This window comes from Talpa europaea (genome assembly GCF_964194135.1).
Source record: "Talpa europaea genome assembly, chromosome: 2".
Lineage (NCBI taxonomy): Eukaryota > Metazoa > Chordata > Mammalia > Eulipotyphla > Talpidae > Talpa > Talpa europaea.
The window spans coordinates 36,192,242-36,216,012 of record NC_140068.1 but is presented as its reverse complement, the minus strand read 5'-3'; the positions used below and the strand labels follow the sequence as shown (position 1 = coordinate 36,216,012).

The window sequence follows — 23,771 nt, the reverse complement described above, 5'->3', positions numbered from 1 at the left end:
ACATCCTATCATGACAACATTTCTAGGCCCCTACCCCCCAAGCGCTACCACCACTTGCATGCCCATCCCTACAGGGCTGGCAAGACCCCAGAGGAGAGAAGCCCCTTCGGGGATCCCATTTAAGTCTTAGGAACTCTGGGGGAGAACCTGGTCACCGTGCAGCTCAGGGAGAGTCTCAAGGCCACGTGTCCTACAGGCTCTCAGGTTCAAGTGCCCTAGGGAGGAGTGGAGGAAAAGTAAAGCGCCAAACAGGGGGCTCAGGGTATTTAGAGAGGGCTGCCCCGCCGGCGCCTCGGCCCTCTGACCCCGCGCGCAGCAGCCGGGGAGCTACTTCCTCCTCCAGAGCCCGGCGCGCGGGGCTGGGTGGGGCGGGGCGGGAGACGCCCCCGCCGGGTTGGGCTCCCCGCCGCCCCAATGGGATTCGGTGCCCGGTCGCGGCTGCGCCCAGTCCCGGCGCCGCGCTCGGCCGCGGAGGAGGCGGCCCGCCGGGCGCAGCGGGGGCGCGGGGCCCGCCGAGGGGAGGCCGAGCCTGCCAAACTGGCGCCCGGAGGGGCCATGGTGGCGGGCGCCCGCGGTGGATGCGCTCCGGCTGGGGCTGCCCGGCGCGTCCTCCTGGCCCTGCTGCTGGCGGTGTCCGCCCCGCTCTCGCTGCGGGCGGAGGAGCCGGGTGAGTGGAGCGCGCCCGGCGGGCGGCGGAGCCGGGGGGTGTGGGGGGGCCGGGCGCGGGAGGAAGGCAGCGTCGCCGCCTGCACCCCGCCGAGTCCCGCTCCGCGCGGCTGGCGGCGCTTCGGGTGTAAAATGAGTTTCTGCATTCCGGACGCGCCCCCACCAAACTCCTTCCTTTCCCACAAACAAGAGGACCCGCCTGGCGCCTCCCCTCTGGCTGTCGGGGCGCCGGCAGCCCGGCTCACTTAGTTTGCAGACTTCCTGGCTGCGCCCGCGCGCGGCCAAGTGACAGTGCCCGGCCCGCGGGCCCCGCCGCCGCGAGGGCGCTGCGCGGGGGCGCTTCTCCCGAGCCCTCCTGGCAAAGCCGCTCGGCACCTGGCCGGCCGGGGCCTCCCTGCCGCCGCTGCTCCCCGGCCCCTGAATCCCCGCGTGCGCGCCGCGGGGCGCCCAGAAGCGCTGGAAAGTGCCTCCCCGGGCTTGGCCTCGGCTTGGCCTCGGCTGCCCGCGGGCCGGCGGGGCCGCGCTCGCCTGGGTGCTGCTAGCGCCGCGCTGGGACTCGCGTGACTTGGCTTTTTCTTGCCTTGGCTGCCTAGCACGCCGGGCTCCCACTGGACTTAGCCCTTGGCTTCAAGGGCTACCGTGTTTACGCTCTGCGTAGCTACCAGATTAGAGAGTAAAGTGTTAGACCAGCCCTGGGCCATCTTCAGGCTTAACCTGGCCAGGTCTGTTTTGATAGCAAACAAAGCTGTCTGTTTGACAGCTTTCTGGGGAAGTTTTTAAGTTCTTATTTCTTGCCTCTCCTCCCCTTTCCCCCTGCTCCTTCACCTAGCCAATACGGAGGTTATTTAAGGCAATGAAATCGAACCAGAATATTTTGACAGCTCCCGCCCCAACCCTTTTTTTTTTTAATGATTTTTAAAAAGATTTATTTATTTATGCATAAACGAGCTGGGGTACAGGCCAGAGGGGCGTCTGTGTGGGGGGGAGAGGATTCACCAGATACAGAGTGGGGAGCAGAACAGGCAGACTGACTGAAATACACTGCTGAGGGGAGCAGTGGGCGACACAGGAGAGGTCTGCTGTGCCATGTGGGTAGCTCCCCCGCTAGGGCTCAAAACGCCTGCTGCATGCAGTGGCTGCGGAGAGCTTCCTAGTGCTGACGCTTAACCCCTTGCGCCACCAGGGAGGTCCAACATCCTATGAATTTATAATGTTAAAATAACCAATAAAGGATTTAAGTATTAATCACCAAAACAATTAAAACTTAGATTTGGGATATTTACTGAAAAAAATCCAGGAACACCAGTGGTGACACCGCTTGAGTGTGGAGGTATAATAAATGAATTTTAGATTATTTCTCAGGTCTATCATTTCCTAATTAGCACTTGGTCACTTATTTTTTCAAGTTTCCATAAATTTAAGCGTGCACACCTACTGATATCTGCTGACCGTGTAGTTGTACAGTGCTCAGAACTGATCAGTGCTCCAGGTGTTTAAAAGACAGACTTAGCATGACAGTCCGGTTTTGGTGAGAAGATGACACCATTTATTACATTTTACCTTTGTTGTTCTTGGCATCAGCTTAGTCAGGTTCCTCTTAGAGGCTCCCCAACCTGCCTGATCATCACTCACTGGAAGCTCTATAAAGTCCCTGCCCGGTATTGTCAATGAGAATTTCCAATGAATGGGGCCTGGGGATATACACTTTCAAAAAATTCTCCCAGATAATTCTGATTCAAGTAAGCTTTGAGGTGGAAACATTTTATGTTAGGGCTGTGATAAAGCGCTACTATCTGTGTTAAAGATGATTTACTGTTAGATCTCTATGACATTAATGTCAGACTTCTATAACTTTGTGTTATGTTTCAGGAAGCATGTGATAATTTAACCTGAATAGAAGCTTAGTCAATGAAATTATTCCCCAGTCCCCAGGAACTAGGTCTTAATGAGGAGAGCTTGGACTAATTTCTTCTCCTATTTATGACTGCTCCACTAAAGTTCGATTTTTTTAAAAAAGATTTATTTATGCATACAAGAGCTGGGGTACAGGCCAGAGATGTGGGGGGTGAGAGGATCCACCAGAGACAGAGTGGGGAACAGAATAGGCAGACTGACTGAAATACACTTCTGAGGAGAGCAGCGGGCAAGACAGGATAGGTCTGCCTTGCCATGTGGGTTTCTCTCTGGCCGGCCGGAGATCGAACTTGTGCTGCTGAGGCTGTGGATTGCTTCATAGTGCAGTGCTTAACCCCTTGTGCCACCAGGGGAGCCCTAAAGTTAGATTTTTAACCAGGTTGTTTCATATGATCTTTGACGTAATATCACGTGTAAATTGATCATTTGTGTTGATTAAATTTGTATAAAGCCATAGGTTTAGATTTAGTCTAGTTTTATTTACCTAGATTATGTTTTGTACAATAAAAATACCATTTATTCACGTGATGTACCGTGCTAACTAAAAATCTGTGATTCTCATGTCACTAAAATAATTGGAAACAGATATCAGAGATCCTCTGTGATTTCAATACTAGTGAAGAATAACCATGAGCAGTTTTGCTCTCTGAGGAAACCTCTATGTGTAGAATTGGATACTTAAAAATTACTTTCAGTGCTCTGCCCAGGGCCTCCCCGGCGGCTCAGTGGTTGAGCGCTGGGTTATGAAGCTGCCCGCAGCCTCTGCAACCCGGGTTGGATCACTGGCTGCTCCCCCACATGACCCGCAGACCTTTCCTGCCGCCCGCTGCTTCCCTCAGCAGTGTACTTCCGTCCTTCTGCCTGCTCTGCTCCCCGCTCTGGCTCTGGTGAATTCTCTCACCCTCCTGCACTTCTGACTGTACCCAGTGCTTGTAAATAAAAAAAAAAAAAAAAAAAAAATAGAAAGAAATGCTCTGCCCAATTCTAACTTGTTACTATTAGAAGGTTGGTTCTTCAATCATTGGTCCTTAATTTCAGTAAACAGAGGAATGTCTGATTGCTGATGTTTTAGGTGAGTGACTTTCTGAAAATTAAGCACAAGTTTTTTTGGTACCTTCTGTTTCATCCCAGACTTTCATGTGACTCGGCCCTGTAGACTGTCAGTTCCTGAGGGTAGTACTTGTGATTGTCTTTATCTTCCTAACTCCTCACAAAAGTTCTCAATAAACATTTCTTAGTTGAACTGAACAATCTCTTTGTGTTTAGGAGACATTTTAAAATTATTTTCTGATAAGTGGGAGCTGCTAAAAAATCTACCAATTTCTTTATGAAAATACATCTGGTGCCCCCACTAATTAATTTTGTTTACCAAGGCAAACAGTCTTAGCACGCTTATTTCTATAAGTAAGAATGCCTTTTAAATGAAATACAGCAGAAGAAGGGAACAAAGCCAGTAGAATAGTATGTACCGTATCTTTTTGGCTCAAGTAGATGTAATTAGTACTACTCAGAAATGTTAAGTCACACTATATATGTCAGAAAGGAAAGCAGTAATGTTAAAGGATTTATTACACAAATCAAAGGATGTTATTAAGGCAGGATTTGAACTCTGAATAGTGTCCCAAACTATATTAACTTTAATTTCATAAGTTGAAACCCTTCAACCTTGTGGTACTGAAACAGAGTTGAAACTCTTATTAAAAACCGCAATATGGAAATAAGTGAGTCATGACATTTGTAAGGAATTTTTGATTAATTTTAAGATGCATGGGGAAGCTTAATTAATTGCAGCTTTTAGTAAATGTTTTAGTCAAGTTAAGATGGGGGAAAGAAACAGCTTGTTATTTCCTATAGTGTTTTGGACTTACTGCTGCGTGTAACCTAAAGTCAATACTATACATAAGAACATGACCATTTTCCATTTCTATTTTTAAAGATTAATTTATTTATGCATATAAGAACTGGGGTACAGGCCAGAAGTATGGGGGTGAGAGGGTTCACCAGAGATGGAGTGGGGAACAGAACAGGTGGATTGACTGAAATACACTGCTGAGGGCAGGAACAGGGCTAGTCAGGAGAGGTCTGCTACACCAGAGAGGCCTGGCAGGGGATCAAACTTGTGCTACAGTGGCTGTGGATAGCTTCATAGTGTTGCTGCTTAACCCTTTGTGCCACCTGGAGGCCCACTTTTTTTCCATTTTTAAAGAGATAACACGCAGGACCTATTTGGAATTGCATTTGGCACATTTGTAAGAGCTCACTAAATGCTGGCTCTCTTACTCTTCATTACTTCATTGCTATTAATTTGACAAATATTGAAGCCTTTTCATTCTGCTCCCCTCACTGCCTCTCAGGCCTCATTCCCTACCATACTCCCAACTATACTGGGTTTATTTATAAAGCAATAGTTGGGCTAAACATGTCACTTTGTTATTTTATTGCTCACGTTTTGATTCCCAACTAGTATCAAACTGTATTTATTAACTTTTCATTTCATAAGTTGAAACTCTTCAACCTTGTGGTACTGAAACAATTGAAAATCAAAAACCACAACTTGGAAATAAAGTGAGTCATGACTTTTCCAAGTTATTAGGCAACTTGCTACTTCAGAGCCTTTGCATGTGCTGTTCTTGATGCCTAGAACAGTTTTACCCAGTATCCCCATGACTCCCTCCTCTTTAGTCTTCAGATGTTACCTTTTCTGAGATAACTCCTCTACCCACCTTTAGCCCTCTTGCTTTGTCCAGAACTCCATATTCTCTATTTTTGCTTTTAGTTTATACCAGAGCACTTTACCATCTTCCAACAGAATGTGTCATTTATACATGTATTTAATTTGTCTGCCTCCCTCTTATTGGAATATAAGCTCCTTAAGGAGTGCCTTCCTGGTGGCACAAGGGATTGAGAGGCAGCACTATGAGGCTACCTGCAGCCACTGCAGCATGAGTTCGATCCCTGCTGGCCAGGGAGCTGACCCACATGGCACAGCAGACCTTTCCTGTCTCTCCTGCTGCTCCCCTTAGCGGTGTGTTTCAGTCAATCTGCCTGTTCTGTTCCCTGCTCTGTCTCTGGTGAATCCTCTCACCCCCTGCACATCTGGCCTGTACCCCAGTTCTTGTATGCATAAAATAAAGAAATCTTTAAAAAAAATCCTTAAGGAATTTCATGCCTTCAATAATACCAGCACGTGATCAGTGCTCAATGGGGGATTGGGTCCTTGGTGGGGAATAGGTGCTCAGGGAGGACAGGCTGAGGGCTCAGTGAAAACTGTTGACAGAACTGATGCTAGTTGGGAATCAAAACCTAAGCAATAAAATAATGAAGTGGCATGTCTAGCCCAACTGTTGCTTTATAAATAAAAAGTCTGCAAATATCCATTTATAATAGAGGAACTCTCTGTGGTATATGAGGAGTCTGGCATTTAGGATGAAAGGGAAAAAACATTGCCAGAGTTTCAGATTGGTTTTCATTAGACTGTGGAGCAATTTTGCCTTTTTGCAACTGAAGAGTCATGTTGATGTCATCTTCCAGATGTTCATTTTCTGCTTTGTGTATAAAAAATTAGTTGTTTGACTTGGGGGTGGGGAGTGGTAGAGACTTAATTGATGGGGGAAAAAAAAAAAAACATGTGGCTATTTCTAACTTGATGTGGAAATACGTTCTGAGGCCTTGTATGCGGAATCCGGAACCAAGTGCCAAACTTGCTGTTCAGTGGTTGTTGAAGAGGATGGTTATTTGGCGGTAGGTGGGAAGGAAAATGGGGATTTCCAATATCCTTAGGAGCAGTAATGAAATGGAGCCTTTTGATTCACCACCAGCCCCTGGTACAGTGCCTCAGATAACCCATTTTCAGAGTCAGTGCTTGAATGCTGTGGTTGAGAGGGTAATAGTCACTAAGTTGTTTTAAATAGAAATTGCATTATTTGACTATTGTGATATCTTAGGAAACACTGTATATATTCAAGAAAACCAAATTCAACTCTAAAAAAGGGTTAGAGATCTCTGAGACCCCGTTACAGGCAACACCAGGAAAGCTGCCGTGAGCGGGGTGCTGGGTGCTTGAAAATAGAAGCACAGGTGGGATGGATACCAGTTTAGACAAGTGGGTCAGTGAGCCCCCCTAAGATCACTGAGGGCACACAGGGGTCTACTTCATCTTGATTATTTACTGCTATTTCTGCTTAATGTATTAATATAGCTTTTATGAGCTATCTCCTTCAGAGCTGTATGTTGTGTGCAAGTACCCAATATTTGTATAAATATCTTGTCTTAAATGTTTGTATAAAGTCACTTTAGATGGAGGTTTTTTTGTTGTTGAAAAAGCTACAAAGAATAACATTGAAACATGGTAATAGCTAAGATTCATTGTTACCTCCTCCCTCCCTTTTTATAAAGCTATACTGGAGTTTTCAGGTACTTTTTAAAAATGATTTTTTTCTTAGGATGAGGCTTTTTTTCCTGACTACATTCCCAAAGATTTTCTCTGATGCTTACATGACAGAACAAAGCAGGGTGTTGATACATAGCCTTATATCCATGTATCATAACTGTGCAAGGAAGATGTGATACAGGGAACTACTAAAGACACTTTTTGGCATACACACGCACACACCCACGCACACACATATATATCCTTGCAACAAATACACATGTGCATTCACATACTTTTATACTGCTTACTATTTGTTCTTATTAATTGGGTAGGCAAAATTATACATACACATACTGTGTGTGTGTGTGTTTGTGTGTGTGTTAGTTATAAAGTACAAGAATAAAATTAATACCTGGATGCTCATTATATTCCCTTGTCTCTACATGCTTTTTATATTCTACTTTTTTTCAACTTAACATTTTATTAAAAGCTTTCACCATAATAATTTAAGTGGGGGATTCTGAGATTATTTTTAGAACTAGTCTTCAGGTGAACTAAGAACTCATTTTCAAGTTGAAAGCTACTGGGGACTATTCAGTGGGAAGGTGGATTTTTCTTAGCTGATATGTATTGGCTGTGAGTCTTGTCAAGAATCTCTCGCTCTTAGTGTGATTCAAATAATTCTTACATGCGAAGCCAGAAGTAATTTGCTTATCCATACTTTGAGAAACGTAAGTTTAACTTTAAAGGTACTAAGTTTCAGAAAGGCAAGCTATATATTTTTGGCCCCTCTTGGATGAAATTCTTAATGTATACATAAATTTTGACAATGAAGAGACTATTTGGAGTTTGTCTTTATTGAAAATCACTTTTGTTTTTATAGTCAGCAGTTTTCAATTTAAATCACAGCTATACATTAAATTGCAACCTCTCTTTTGGCCTTTGTTTTCAATATTCAACATTTTTACATTTTATTAGAAGGAAAAAGAACACAATCTTTCTTTATTCTCATCACAAAATTAAAACCCCTAGAAATTAATACAATATGACTGTATTTCCTGATTGGCTATGTTTAGTGGCTTATGCCTAAGCGTTCATATGTAATGATTTTTATGGGGTATAATAAGTCCTCACTTAGTGTTGCCAATACATTCTTGAAAATTTTAACTTTAAGAAAAATGACATATAACAAAATCAAATTTACCATGCACTGATGTAAACATGAGTTAAATTCTACAACATATTTCTGCTCACAAAATATCTCTTAACTTCTAAATAAACACCCAAAGCATTTTCAATGTTAAACAGTAATTCATTCCTTCAGTCACTTACAACCATGTACTCTAGTTTAGGGTTGTGGCCCAAACCTATCCCAGCTACTCACAGAATAAGCAGGACCCAACTCTAGACAGATCTCTCTCTCTCTCTCTCTCTCTCTCTCTCTCTCTCTCTCTCTCTCTCTCTCTCTCTCTCTCTCTCTCTCTCTCTCAATTTAGACATGGCAATTAACCTACCTTGCACATCTTAGGGATCTAGGAAGAAGCCAGATTGCCCAAAGAAAATTGACATGAAGCATGCAAACTCCACACACTGACCCACATGGAATTGGGCTTTTCCTCATGATATTATCCTGAAACAATATTGAACACAAGTGTTATTTAAGAACCTGCTGTACTCTATTCTTTGGAAAAAGAGGGAAAAAACCCAAAACTAATTTCACTATTATTTTTGACAAAGTATAGCCACGTGGGTATTAAACATTATAAAGCTCAGTTAAATTTGAATTACTAGTGCATAAAATTTCCTAGAGGGAAAATAGCTAAACACCTCTGAGTGTCTCAATTTTTAAATGGATGAGTGAATTTAATTCAGCCTTTTAATTGCTTTTCACAAAAGCAAGTTCACCTCAGATTGAATGTAGTTGACTTCAGCCCAAAGGAGGAAACTTTTGAGACTTAATAGCCCATGCTACCACTGGAACATGAGATCTGTTTATTGAATTGCTTGCACTGCCAGGAGTTTAGATTGGAGGCTGCTTATTTTGAAAATTGTTTGGACCCAGATTTACTCCTCCCTGCCTTCCCCTCTCCCCCCTCCCCTTTCTGTTTCCATTACCCCTTCCCTCTCCCCTCATTTCCTCCCCATCTGCTTTGTGAAGAAACTAGCCCAAAAAGGGTCTAAAATTCTTTGAGATTTTCTTGCCATTCTTTTTTCTTTTCTTTTTATTCTCTTTACCATCACTGTCTTATATTATTATAATCCTAACAGACACTGTTTTTCCCTGAGGTATTTAAAATATGTTGAAGACATGAAGTCTTTTCCTCCTAAGTATTTCATTTACATCTGCAAACATTTTTTTTTGTATCACCATAATGCAAGAGCATACTTAAAACTATTTATAGCAATTTCTTTTTTTTTGTGCTTTGATATACTGCATATTTATTTATTTTTTAAAATAAATTTTATTTTTATATTCCCCATACAATTGCAACCCCCTTATTTTGACCTCAGTCCCTCCCCTCCTCGCCCCCCACCCCCCATAGAGTGTCTCTGGTTCATAGTTGTTTGTTGATTTTGATTTTCACTTTCTTATAGTTATTCATTTTCCTGGTCCCTTATTTAAGTTTTCTAGATTCCTGCTATGAGTGAGACCATCCGGTATTTTTCTTTTTCTTTTTGGCTTATTTCGCTGAGCATGATCCCTTCCAGCGCCATCCATGTTGCTGCAAATTGCATGTGTTTATCTTTTTTGAATGCTGAGTAATATTCCATGGTGTATATGTACCACATCTTCTTGATCCAGTCATCTATTTTTGGGCATTTGGGTTGTTTCCAAAGCTTAGCTATTATAAACAGTGCTGCTATAAACATAGGGGTGCAGGTGTTCTTTGGAATTGATGTTTCTGTGTCCTTTGGGTAAATACCTAGGAGTGGAATTGCTGGATCATATGGAAGCTCTATGTTTAGTAGGTCCAGAAATCTCCACACAGCTCTCCATAGTGGTTGGACCAGTTTATAGCAATTTCTTAATACCAACTAATACTCATTTTGTGTTTAAATTTCCCAGTTAACCAAAGCATGCCTATTTACTTTTAGTGTGTACAAACAAGTACCTAAATAAGTTTTACACATTAAAGTTAGTTATTATGTCTCTTAAGTCATTTTTAACCCACTACTGGTACCCACCCACATATGTTTTAATATTTTCCCCACAAGAAAATCAAGTTCAGCCATACAACTCACATCCTAAAGTAGACTAACTGCTCCCGAGTTGGGTTTCTGTTACTGGAGCACTATTGCTGTATTTCTCTATAAACCTGAAGTTAGACCTACATAACTGAGTTAGATTCAGGCTATGTGTTTTTGTAAAAGCACTTTAAAGGTATTATGCACTGCTCATTGTATTACAAGATGCATATATTATTGGTTATAAATACTGCCCTACTTATAATGGTGCTAAGAACAATCAGTGACTTCAGGAAGTGCCAGCTTCAGCCCTCCAGTATAGACATTCCTTCTCCCCTTATGACCTGCGAGTATCCCCAGCGACCTGTACGATAAGTCCCTATCTCAATAAAACTACTCTTCCTCATCACTATTTCTGTCAGTGGGTCTATTGACCATTGTTGCTTCCCCAATTTTTATGTAAGTAAAATTTTAAAACCCTATCCTCATAAATGTTTTGATTTAGCAAGGTTTTTTTTGTTTTGTTTTTATGCATACAGGAACTGGGGTATAGGCCAGAGGTGCAGGGGGTTGAGAGGATTCACCAGAGACAGAGTGGTGGATTTACTGAACAGAACAGGTGGATTTACTGAAATACACTGCCTAGGAGGACAGCAGGTGAGACAGCAGAGGTCTGCTGTGCCATGTGTGGGTCAGCTCCCTGGCCGGGAAAGAACTCAGGCACCAGTGGCTGGTGATTGGCAATAGCTTGATAGCAGTGGACTTTAACCCCTATGCCACCAGGGAGCCCCAAGCAAGGCTTGTTGTTTGTTTGGTTTTTGCATTTGGGTTTTTTGTTTTGTTTACAGCCAGTTAGTCCCAACAATTCTGAGAACTATTGGGGGAATTGAGAGTCAAAGAGATTGTAGCAGGCATGTGCACTTTGTCCAAAGTGGAATACAGCCACTTGTCTTAAAATTCAAAGGCTGTAGGATAGTTTCTTGCCCTTTATCTGCAAAGGAAATTTGTGTTCAGGGGAGAGCAAGTTAAAGAAAAGATGTGTGAGAGGAACACAATTTCCGGTGGCAATTTATGCAATTTTAAATTAATTGTTTTTGGTTCCTCTAAAAGGTGAGACATTTGCCACAGAAAATCAAGATTTTCCCAAATCCCTTTAGTAACCATATGCTTTTATTGTATTGTGTTAAATTCAGCAGTGCTGAATGCAGAAAGTGATACACAATTGTGAAGACTGCAATGTGGTATGAATTTTATAAGATTTATTTTTTCCTCTCAACTTATATTTCATACCTTGTTACATGTATGATAAGGTGACACCTCTCTCCCAACTGAGATTTGCTATTTTCTGGTCAGTAAACACTGATTGTTTTTCCTTTGTATGTGGTGCACTCACATATGTTCCCACAAACCTTCTTATTTCTTTTTCTATTTTCTACAGTATGCTCAAATGATTCCCAAATTGACACTCTTTTCTAGGTGTCAGAAATGTCATATTGGCTTAAATAGAGGTCCTGAAATGTATTGCTTGTCCTAGACTTAAAAATGAAATCCAGAATGGAAAATTAAGTTTCAGAGAATAGGAACTATAGTTGTGTTCCAATTTTAGGGAAAGATATTGATATATAACTGAACTCAATTTTTTTTTTATTTTAAAAAATCACTACAACATCTCTTTGCTATTCAGAGTGTATCTTCCAGAGACCTGCATAACAGTCATTACCAGGAGTCAAGACCTGCAGGATTTCCAGGCCCTGCATTTTAATAAGATCCCCAGGTGACTGGTATGCACACTGAAGTTTGGAAGCATCTCTTTAGTCTACTGAAACCTTCATATGTAGAGCATCAGTGAGGAGCTAACTTTGTTAAGCAAAGTTGAATGACAGTCATCTCTTTTCCTACTCTTATAATAGACTAGTAAAGAGTGCTTCCTTAAATAGCTAAATAGTTCTTACAAATTTCACAAGAAAGTGAATTAAATATGACTATTTTCCTCAAATTAATTTTGAGACAAAAGGAATATGACTATGAATAACTATAATGTGGACTTTAATAGCAGTCGTGCAAATAATGTGATCTTGGGGAAAGTCTTCAATTGCTCTGCTTCACTTTTCTCATCTCTAAGATGGGTGACTTTGGCAATGCCAGCCTTGCACTTTAGGAGTTAAAATTGTGAATCTTTCTCTCACACATACATTTTTACTCTCACAGATATATTTTTCAAAAAATGAACAAGAATCAAAATGTATTAGAACTGGAAAAAATCATAAAATTAATTATAAACAGGTTCTTACTAATACTTAGCATTTATTATTAATCATTGTACTCTACAATGATTGGAGTCACAGGAAATTTCAGATCCCATTTCAGCCCTCTGGGCTGATTTACTCCACTTCTCAGACCCTCAACTTCTTCACATCTATAACAGTGATACTAGAACGAACAGGTGATGAAGGATGTTACATACTGAAAAAAAATTAATGGAGTGGACATCAGTTGTGCTGCATTGGAAATGTCCTGTCTAAAGGTAGGATGTATGTATTTGGGTGACTGAGATATTAGTCTATATATGTATCACTGTATGCAAGTTTGCATAATATATATAAAAGCTTCCATAATTTTAAAAGTGAACCAACAATGTCTTCCATCAAACATGATCATAACAAAGATCAACTAAGATAATAAAAAGTCCTTAGAAGATACTATATCTATCACTGTTTAATAATAAATGCTATTAGTAAGAACCCTTTTATAATTAATTTTATGTTCCAATAACATTTTGATTCTTGTTGATTTTTTGAAAAATATATATGTGAGAGTAAAAATGTGTGTGTGAAAAAGAAACATTTAAATCTTTAGCCTCCAAAGTACAAATGAACTTTGCCTGTACTAAGTAATATCGGATATTTATTTATTTATTTATATGGGCTCCAGAGGGAAAAGTCAATATCTGGTTATACTTTATCTGCATATTGGCAATATGTATATTTAATGTGAAACTAAAGTAAGAAAATAGAGCATGTTGTAGAGACAGGAAAGCTTTCTTGCATTTTATGTTCATTTCAGCAGTTGCACTTGGACATTCCATCAACATCCTGATGTTATTTGCAAAGATCAGCAGCCAATATTCTTAACTTCCTTGTTCTGAATATATAGTCAATAAAGTTTTCTTAGACTTGGTGTCAGAAATGTCACCCTGGCTTAACACTTACATTTTCTCCTTAAATTTTCATCTGTGAAATTAAGATACTTCTTTCAAGCAATGTGTCCAATTGGTTGCATACCCTCAAAACACTTGTAACTTAATGATAACAGTAGGGAAAGTCTTGTTTTCCACTATCAGAGTCACATTGTTTATTTTCAGTATCATTTTTAGAAGTGTCAAGGCCAAACTCTACTTCCCGGCATCTGGTCTTTAATCCCAGAAACCTGTTACAATGTCTGCATGCCCCATTTCTGAGAAGCTAGCCCAGGAGATTGCCCCTGGATCCCACAGAACATGCTCCCAGGCTGCCCAGTGAGAAACGCGTTCCCCAGGAATATTGCAAACTGTGACCTGTGGTGGAGAAAAAAGTGGGACTCTGCAAGCTCATTTACCTTGTGGGTCTCTTGGAAATGAGGACTTGACCTCGTTGTAAATCACCAAAGGACTCAAGAGTCCACAATGCCCACTTTGGATGATGCTGACCTAGCGGTTAGTGGGCCCTAGATAAATATTGGGGGAAGCATTCTAATTAGACTTTCTGGCTCTCTAGAATTCTTAGCACACATACCCTTACTTATCGTACCACACCCATTGATGGTGTCATTTTAAACAAGAGGAATAATACACACAAAATAGATAAATTTTTGGGCCTCCCTGGTGGCACAAGGGGATATTAAGCACAGCACTGTGAAGCTATCCACAGCCTCTGTAGCATGAGTATGATCCCCAGTCAGTCAGGGAGCTACCCACAGGTGCAGCAGACCTCTCCTGTCTCGCCCACTGCTCCCCTCAACAGTGTATTTCAGTCCGTCTGCCTGTTCTGTTCCCCACTCTGTCTCTGGTGAATCCTCTCACCCCTGCACCTCTGGCCTGTACCCCAGTTGTTGCATTCATGAATAAATAAATCTTTTAAAAAATAGATAACTTTTCAAGATTATAGAGCCATGAATGCTGGAATCTGGAAATCTGCTTATTTAAAGCAATACTCTTGATACTTTAATATCTGTAATATTTTTAAATAAAAATAACAATGAAAGTATATTGACTTTTTACTTTATGCGTGTCCCTGTGTTCAGTACTGGTAAGCATTATCTTACTTTTGCTAGTGATACCTTTGTGTACTGGACACTATCATAATCTCTGTAATAGAGATGGTAAAGTGAAGAGGTAAAAAGGATTGCCCCAAGGCCACACAACTAGCACTGGACAAGGTTATGTGGGAACCCAGAATTATTATAACCATTGTGCTGTGTTACCTCCCAAATATATGGGAATAATTTATAACATTAGAAAAGTGATAGGTATATAAACCCTCTTTCCCCACATCCATAATCTTTAACTTCAGCAGGAATCACAAGACTGGAGTGTGGTGAAGAACTATAGTTCTCACCAATCTATTTATAGTATATTAAAAAATAACATTAAGCTAGATTTTGAGGGTTTTTTTTCTATTGGATATAAATGATGATTTACAGTATTAATGGTTAAATTATTTGTTGTTTGCTTAATGAATTGCTTATAATCAAAAGGTTGAAATAAATAACAAAAACAGTAACACATAGGAACTTTTATCATATTACTTCTTTTGATCTTTATCCAGAATATGATTACTTTTAGATTTTCCCCTATTTTTGTTATGATTCATATATGCAGAGATTTGAGATCTGGCAATTATAACTTTTAAAATGTGTTAATGTTTCAATTATTGATGTCTTTGCACAGTGATAGAAATAGTATCACAAAATATGTGAAGTCATGGATAGGACCTCCTAAATTGATTTGTTACATTTTCATTCATTCAAATAAGTTTCAGTGATTGTTTCAGCTGATAAGAAGCATTGCATTGAGAGTTTACATGGAGAGACTTGGCAATAAGTTCATTGTGTTTCCTTTTATTTTACTTTCAAATGTCTTTCATCCGCCAAGACAAAAGTATTACCATCTTCATGAGATCACTAGTCATCGTTGACATCTATTTTTACGTGTGGTGAGAATAAAGTTTAAGGAGATTCTAAGCCATTTTGCAGAACCAGCTCGTATGCTCCTTCTTAGTCTATAGCTGTGACTTCTTTCAGCAGAGTATTTGTTTTCCTTTCAGGACAACTAAAGATTATGAATAATTATTTTCTTGTATCATCATAATTTCTGTTACATTCTTTTTACTCTCATACAACCACTTAGGTCCTCCTGCCTTTTCCTCTCCTAACAACACAGAGTAAACAGCTAGGCACAGATGGAAAAGAGCAAAGATTCTAAGTATGGCCAACATTGAAATCAGTAATACTTTGGGAAATCTGTTCACCTTACCACCAGACAAAGAACTCTAATAATTGTAAGCTTCCCTTTGTGGTTGAAAGATTACAGTCATCAAGATCTCACTTGATCTTAGACATGGGAAGAAATTTTCTCACACCCACATGGGGATGATTTTCATATGTTCAGACCTGTTGTAACTTGAGTACTAGTACAGCAAGGATACAACTGTAATGAAATCAGATTTCTAGAAATGGTTTCACTTGTGATATTTTAGAGCATTATTTCCCAAATTGCAGATTGTGGCCCATTAATAGACAATAAAGTCAGTTTGGTTGGTATAACCCACATGCTTTTCATTTAAAAGTGAACTTAGAATAGAATGGGAAATATCCGAGTACATTACAAATAATAAAATTACATTAGACTTTTGTTTATTATTTATACATGCACATGCATGTGTGCCTAAGTTGTGATGAAAAAAGTATGTTCTAACCCTAGATCATAATAAAAATTAGAATACTGTTGTCTTATTCTGGATACTAGTTAATAGTCTTAAGAGTGTTTTTGAACTCTTCATTTCACTTGAAACAATTTCCAACAAGTACATTTTGATTTTTTTTAAAGCCTAAATCATGACTTCCAGTATTGCAAAACTTAGACCATACCAGGTATACCTTAATTTCATCCTCTGTAAGTGGAACATGATTACTTATCAAAGGGAAATAGTCTTTTAAGGAAGTTATTGTTTTCCTTTCTTGGTGGGTGGAATTAGAGTAGACTAAATAAACCTTTGTCTCGTGTAGACAAGCATCTAGGGTTTGTTTTAAGCTAATTTAAAAAATACCTTGTCTATCCATATTCCAGAATAGCTGATGTTAAAGGCAGAAAGATAGAGATATATTCATTCATTTCAGGCATTTGAGAACAGATTTTGACCCCATGTCTCTGTTTTTAGAACCTGAACTTTATTTTCAGGGATTACTTGTTCACATGCCTCTCTTTCTCCTTCACTGTGAGTTCCTTGAAGTGGAAACTACGTTTGACTAAATTCCTAGCTATTTGTTGAGTAATTTTTTTTAAAGATTTATTTATTCACGCATACAAGAACTGGGGTACAGGCCAGAGGTTGGGGGGAGGGAGGGGTGAGAGGATTCACCAGAGACAGAGTAGGGAACAGAACAGGCAGATTGACTGAAATACACTGATGAGGGGAGCAGTGGGTGAGACAGGAGAGGTCTGTTGCGCCATGTGGGTTGCTCCCTGGGCAGGAATTGAACTTATGCAGCAGTGGCTGTGGATAGCTTCACAGTGCTGTGTCTTAACCCCTTGTGCCACCGGGGAGACCCCTGTTAAATAAATTTTTTAATGATGTTTTGTGCATGTTGGTTTATAGAGACCTCTTTTATTCTGCCAGTTAAAGTTAATGTTGAAAATAGCCATGAATATTTCAAAGACCATTAGGTGAATTTGACATTTTAAATTATTTTATTTTTCTGATTTTGTATATATTAATGTAGTCATATAAATTCTTTAATTTATATAAATGTATAAATAAAGTGAAAGTCACTTGTAATTCCACACCATAGAAATACTTGAAGACATTTTCCCTCTCATTTCTATGTTTATAGTCTATATTTTGTTTTAAAATTAGTCTTCTAAAATTTGAGTTTAACTTTTACTTAGTATCACACTGCTTAGAGATATCTTGGTTCTACTGTTGTTTCCTAATTTAGATTGCTTCCAAGTGTTCAGAACTTGAACATTTAAATTTTGTGTAGCTGTCACTTAGGAAGTTATAAAACATTAATTGCAGCTTTTTCCAAAATCTAAACTTCATCCATTGTTTTGAGGAAGTTGTACGTCAATCTCACAAACCAGTTATGGCTCCTGGCAAGTCCCAGGATTCAGACACATCCTGGAGGGAGCTGCTTCAGCTATTCTACAGTGGAGGGGAACTTCCAGGCCTAGGAGAGAAAGAAATGATACATAGTTTAGTCATCATGTGTCTTGGTAAATAAATTACAGTTCAAAAGAAGAAAAAGATAAAAACGGTGAGGTAGCCACTTTTAAAGAGTAGACAAATTCCCTGTGGGGATGCTTCCCTCCTCCCTGCTCTTTCTACCTCCCCTCTTTGATGGTGGGTTGGTAGCAGTTTAATCCAACTGTCACTATGTACTTATGCAACACTTAGTTGCACTACCCACCTCCCAATACCATGTGGAGCTTAATCATAAACCAGGGTTGATTTCCCCCCCCTAAAGATTGACCTTTTTTATTTTAACTTTTCAAAATCCTGTAAACCCTCATTACCCAGCTCCAGCAACCATTAACATATTTTCATCTGTTTTTACTTACCCTGATCCCTCTTTTGAACCTAGACAGACTCAATACCCAGTATTTGTAGACAAACATGAGAAACCTGGATAACAAATTTGATACAAAAACATCTAGAATGAAAGTCATGATAAAAATAATTTAAATAGCAGAAACATACAGGATAACAAAATCCAGATAGTTTTGAAAAGTATAAAATAGAAAATAAAGTGAAGGCATTTTCATCCCCAGCCAACCAAACTTATCCAGACTGACAACTTTTCAATTAAACTTTTTATTCTGTAATCATTGTAGATCATATTTAGTTGTTAGAAATAATGCAGAGAGATATAAACCCTTTGCTTAGTTTCCCCCGGTGATAATATCTTGTGAAACTGTATTATAATATCACAAGCAGGATATTAATGTTGATACACAAAATAGGGAGCTTGAACTGACAGTTTTTAAATAACTTGTCTTTTTTCAGTGACTGATAAAGTCTGGCTGTGAGACTGATAAAGTCATGGAGTCCAAGCTTCTGTATTGGCTCCCCTGGGCTTGCATATGCCTTATTCAGTTATGATCCTGGAGGCACTTTCTCTCCTGAGGAATTTTTTGTTTTCCTCTTAGGCATATTTGAAGTCCTTTTTGTCCCCTCCCAGGTTTATGGAGATATAACTGACATATGACAACGTGCAAGCTTAAGGTGTACAATGTGTTGAGTTGATGTCCTGAATATATTGTGAAATTATTACTACTTAGTGTTAGCCAACACCTCCATCACCTCAGATAATTACCATTTCTTTCTTGTGGTGAGAACGTTTAGGATCTACTCTCTCAGCAACTTTCAAGTATATAATAGAGTAGTGTGACTATATCTAGTCCTTTGAAATCATCAAAACTGTGGAAGAATAACAGGGTAAAAATTCCTGATCTAGCTAATACCTGTGGGATTATTTTTTATACTCATGCTTGCCATAGAAAACTAGACTCTCCTACCATAGGCAAGAGTGAAATTATAATTTCTGATGACAAATTGTTTCTCAATAAATTAAGACAGTAATTCCTTTCAATTCTTTGGGCAGAACAAAAAGACTTTCATTCTGATTGTTAATGGAAAAGTAAATATTTTTTCCGAGACATCTCAGATCCTGCGTACAAATGAATGATAGGAGTGTTGAAGACTTAAAGTTGCTTATGTTCTTCCAGTATCACTGGGTCAAATGAGTTTTCTCTTTGGCTTTAGAGTAAGATTAGAAAGAAGTATAATTATAGAGTTGAATAAAAATGACCTCTAGAATTGTCTGATATGGCACTTAAAGACATTTTAGAATGCAATAACCATGTATAGGTTGGCTCACATAATTAATTGCACCTCATTTTATATTTAGCTGTGTTACTGGAACAGGTTTCTTTTATTAAAGCAGAATCTCACAATACTAAGTGAAGTCATTTAAGTGTTTGGTAATATCTTTGTGGCTCAGAGAAAGTTAATTGTATATTGTTTGTACACTACTTACCTTGGGCTGTCCTATCAGTGCTCAAAATGACAAAGACCTGGCAGGGAAGAAGGGCATTTTTTTCCTTTAGAGGGGCAGCCGCCATTCACTCACCCTTTGAGAATGCCTGTTCAGATAGTTGCTATGACTTCCAGTTTTCAAAATAAAATATTGTAAATTGGATTTTTTTTTATTAATGCCGTTAGGGGCAGGCAGATAATTGAGATTCTAATCAAAACTGTGCACTGTGCACAATATGATTCTATGTAGTCTATTTTCATTTAATTCTCAACAGTTTTTGTTCTTGCTGCCTGAAAGCCAAGGAGTATAGCTATCACGTCAGATTTAACAATCACTGTAAAACCTTTGCCTTCAAACCTGATTGTTTTCTGGGTTTCTATTTCTTTTTTTCCTTTTAAGATTTATTTACTTTTGTATACAAGATCTGGAGTGTAGGCCAGAGGTGTGGAGTGGTGAGAGGATTCACCAGAGACAGAGTGGGGAGCAGAACAGGTGGATTCACTGAAACACGCTGAGGGGAGCAGCGGGTGAGACAGGCGAGGTCTGCTGAGCCATGTGAGTGGGGATCAAACTCCATGCTGCAGTGGCTGCAGATAGCTTCATAGTGCTGAGACTTAACCCCTTGCGCCACCAGGGAGGCCCCTGGGTTTCCATTTCTATCTAGATTAGTGTCAGTTTTCCAGTCAGTTGTAGACTCAAAAACTCAGGGTGTTTTTTTTCCCCCTCCTCTTGTCTAGCTAAAACCTGAGTATTAGCTAGCCAAAACCTGAGTCTGGGTTTTTCCTTATGAATTTCCCACATTATTTTCTTTCCCTTACTTCCTATTCCAGCTACTCTATTCCTAGGCCTTACACTGTCCTGATTCAAATTCTTCGCATTCAAGTTTCAAATATCTCTTTCATTATCTCCTTTTCAAAAAACAAGCTCCTCCCCTCACCCTGCACCCCCAGCCCTGGGCCTGTATTGCCCAGCATATAAATTCCACAACTTCAGCGAAAATCTCTAGGTTTCCTAGTAGTTTTATTTTCAGCCGTCTAGCTATATTTCTCCCTAGTATTCTCTAATCCATTACATCTTACAGTCAACTCTCACCCCTACTCCAGCCTCTTCACCAAGGCCGCTGGGAATCTGGTGGGCATTTCTGGATAATAGGTGATTACTTTCTTTAGCCCTTGTTTGCTGAGATGTGTAGATTCTGTGGTTCTCTGCTGCCACTCTTTTTATTTTATTTTTTTTAACCTTTTGGCCTAGACCTTCATAATCATTTAGACAGCAAGTCTCAGGGCAAGAAGGAGGCAGAATAAAGGCAGATCCCAGGTGAATCCTACTCTAGGAAGCAAAGAAGCTGAAGGAGGGGGAAAGCTGCCTTGGCTTCAGGTTCTGATGACTCCCAAGTTGGAGCTTCTCTGTGGGGGATGTAGGGGACAAAAGACTTTCTTTCTCTACCTCAGAGATTTCCTTCTCAAGCAGATTTCTACTTTCCCTCTCTCCAACCAATGCTGGAAGTTCTGCCTAGTTTATGTAAAGCCGTGCTGACCACAGGCATTTTGTAAGCTAAATGGCCTGCATGTTCGTATACCATGCAGCTCACCCCGTGGGCTTGCCATTAGATATTTGTGTGGTTAACTTGGTCACTTTATTCTACAAGAGCCCCTTGTTGGTCATTTGGTAATTTTCCCTATTCAGAAAAGCCTAAAGGATATTTCTTGTTTTAATGAAGTACTGATAATTCACTGAAATAGATTCTTACTTTCCTCTGCACTTGAAGCTTCTGATCCAGCACATAGTGCCTCGCATCATGCGTGATTTGCTGCCACTTTTCCCTGAGTTCTAGGAAGCAATTGTGGCTGCTTTTATGTATCTCCAATGGTTTACTGTCTGCTATGTAGCAAGCAGTCAATACAATAGATTCTTGTTCGCTAATGGTATATTCTGAGTCTGTCAGGAAACTTTAATCTGTGACTATGATTTCTGAGAAATGGATGTCAGTACCCAGCTAAATGACATGCTCTTAGACAAAGTTCTTTCAGCTAAAGCCTCAGATTCTATCAGGACCATTTTGCATACACTGTTTCACTTAATCAGTATAATAATCCTCTGAAGTGAGTAATTTTTTGTAATTGCTATAAGGCATTGGCATTTAGGGGATTGTTTGCCAATGGTAAAACCACAAAAGGCAAATCTATAAATACCAAGAGCCTACTGTGCTATAATGTGGATTGGTAGCTGGATAGGTGATTAGAAAAAGTCATATGATTAAATGATGTGCTTACAACGGGCTTTCCATTCTAATGTATGCAAGATTTTGATGAACAATGTTTAGATGATTAACCTGGGAGTCAAGTTGAAATAACCTGAAACAATGGATGCTCTTTAATAATTTAATCGTTTTTTAAAGTTTTTCCCCATCTCTCCAAAGAATGGATAAAATACATGATTTGCAGATTGTGGTAGACTCTCCAGTCCTTAGTGAGAACTAATTTCACTTATTTACTTTTTACCTTCTTTAACAGGTGATGGCTGTGGGCACATAGTGGCTTATCAGGACAGTGGCACAATGACTTCCAAGAATTATCCAGGGACTTATCCCAATCACACAGTTTGTGAAAAGACTATCACAGTACCAAAGGGGAAGAGATTGATTCTGAAGTTGGGAGATTTGGATATTGAATCCCCGCAGACCTGTGCTTCTGACTATCTTCTCTTCACCAGCTCTTCTAAACAGTATGGTAAGAAAAGAGATCTGGGTTTCTATGAGCATGAGAAACTTGTAATTTGGGGAGGAGGGCAACTCGTGTGTTAATTAGTACTAGAGCCTGGGAAGATTAGAAGAGAAACTTGGTGTTTGTAAACTCTCAGGGTAGCTCACATGGATACATTTACTTCTTAATGACAAAGACATCTAAGTAGATGTTAGTGTTAGCCCTGTGTGAGTCTCAGGAGCTTTGTTTGGGTTTGTGTCTTGCTGGGAATAGAACTGGAGATATATGGCATCTGGCTAAAACATCAAGAGTTCATTCATTTGTGTGACATTTATTTATTGAATAGAGATTCAAGTACTCTGCAAAGAGCTGGATGGGATATAACCACAAAAAAGGCAAAGTTCCTTCTTTCATGGAGCTTACATTGGTGGGGAAGGGAAGTAAAGAAGGAGGGGGGAGAAAAGTAAGCAAATGCATCTATACTATGAGAAGTAATGAGAAAGAAAAATGAGGCACCCGAAAGTATATAGAGGCTGTTTTTTTTTTTTTTTTAACGTGTTTGTACAGCTTCAGCTGCAATGATCAGGAAGACGTTTCCAGTAAGGGGACATTGAGCAGAGCACCAGAATGAGGTGATGGAATGAGCCATGCTCTTATATCTAGGCTCAGAGTTTTCTAGGTAAGGGAACAATTGCAAAGACAGTTTCCAGAATAACCTTGAAATTAAGTTTTTGTGCTTGGGGGGTATATCGTTAGCATATTGGATCCTGAAATTGCCAGCCCTATAATTATAGTCACTCTCCAGGCCTAAATCCAAGGAAAGAACTTGGGTTTAGACAAATTGAAAACAAACACAAAATCTTATACACACATTCTTTTGAGTGTAAAACTCCAAAAAGGATAAAGTTTTTAGATACAATCTGGTCTACCTTCAAGTTCTACAGGCAATTTCTCAAATACATGTGGCATCCAGGCCATCTTTACCTTTGTACCTAAAGTTTAGTCACTGAAGCAGGTGCTTCCTGCCAGTGCTGCTTCCTCCCACCTCAGAAGTTTCCAAAGTAGCCCTGAGGCTGATATGTCCTCCATATTTCTAAAGTTTTGAATTTTTGTTCAGGACCTAGACTCTTCACTTGGAAATGATTTATGAATTACAATTCACTTTTAACAATAAAGCCTTGAAATCTAATTTTTCTCTTTAATTTTTTAAATATCGTCATGTTATTCTTTTAAAAATAGAATATAAACTTATTATAGACATAAACATATTCATTGTCCATTATATCCAGGTATATACTTGGCCCTTTTATAGATTTTCTGGAACCCTTGCTTCATCTTGCAAGGTAAATGTTATATTATCTCCTTTCTACAAATGGGAAAGCAGAGGCACAGTGAGTTTTGAGTAGCATGCCAAAGATCACACAGCTAATTAAGGACTGAAAGGAAGATTTATATCTATGTTTTTTGTGACTCTAAGTCTGTCTGCTTTTCACTCCTGGTCCCACCACCTAAAGAAAACCATAGTGAATTATTACCCTTTGCAGATGAACCAACCCAATATTACATAATACAGCAATTTTCTCTAAAGTGCAGGTGTGGTTAATATTTTTGTTTGGAAATGTTCTTAAGATAAAACATTT

General features: G+C 39.6%; 1 protein-coding gene across 3 annotated transcripts in view; it reads left to right on the top strand.

Annotated features, from left to right (window-relative positions):
* Nucleotides 1–414: 414 nt before the first annotated feature.
* DCBLD1 (discoidin, CUB and LCCL domain containing 1) overlaps nt 415–23,771 on the top strand; it is a gene marked incomplete at both ends in the record, with an annotated part of 61,283 nt that continues 37,926 nt past the window's right edge. For all 3 annotated transcript variants that reach the window (XM_084256317.1, XM_084256318.1, XM_084256316.1), the window contains 2 exons: nt 415–667; nt 21,943–22,158. In XM_084256317.1, the coding sequence (XP_084112443.1) occupies nt 415–667; nt 21,943–22,158 (469 nt within the window). The remainder of the gene's footprint in view (nt 668–21,942; nt 22,159–23,771) is intronic.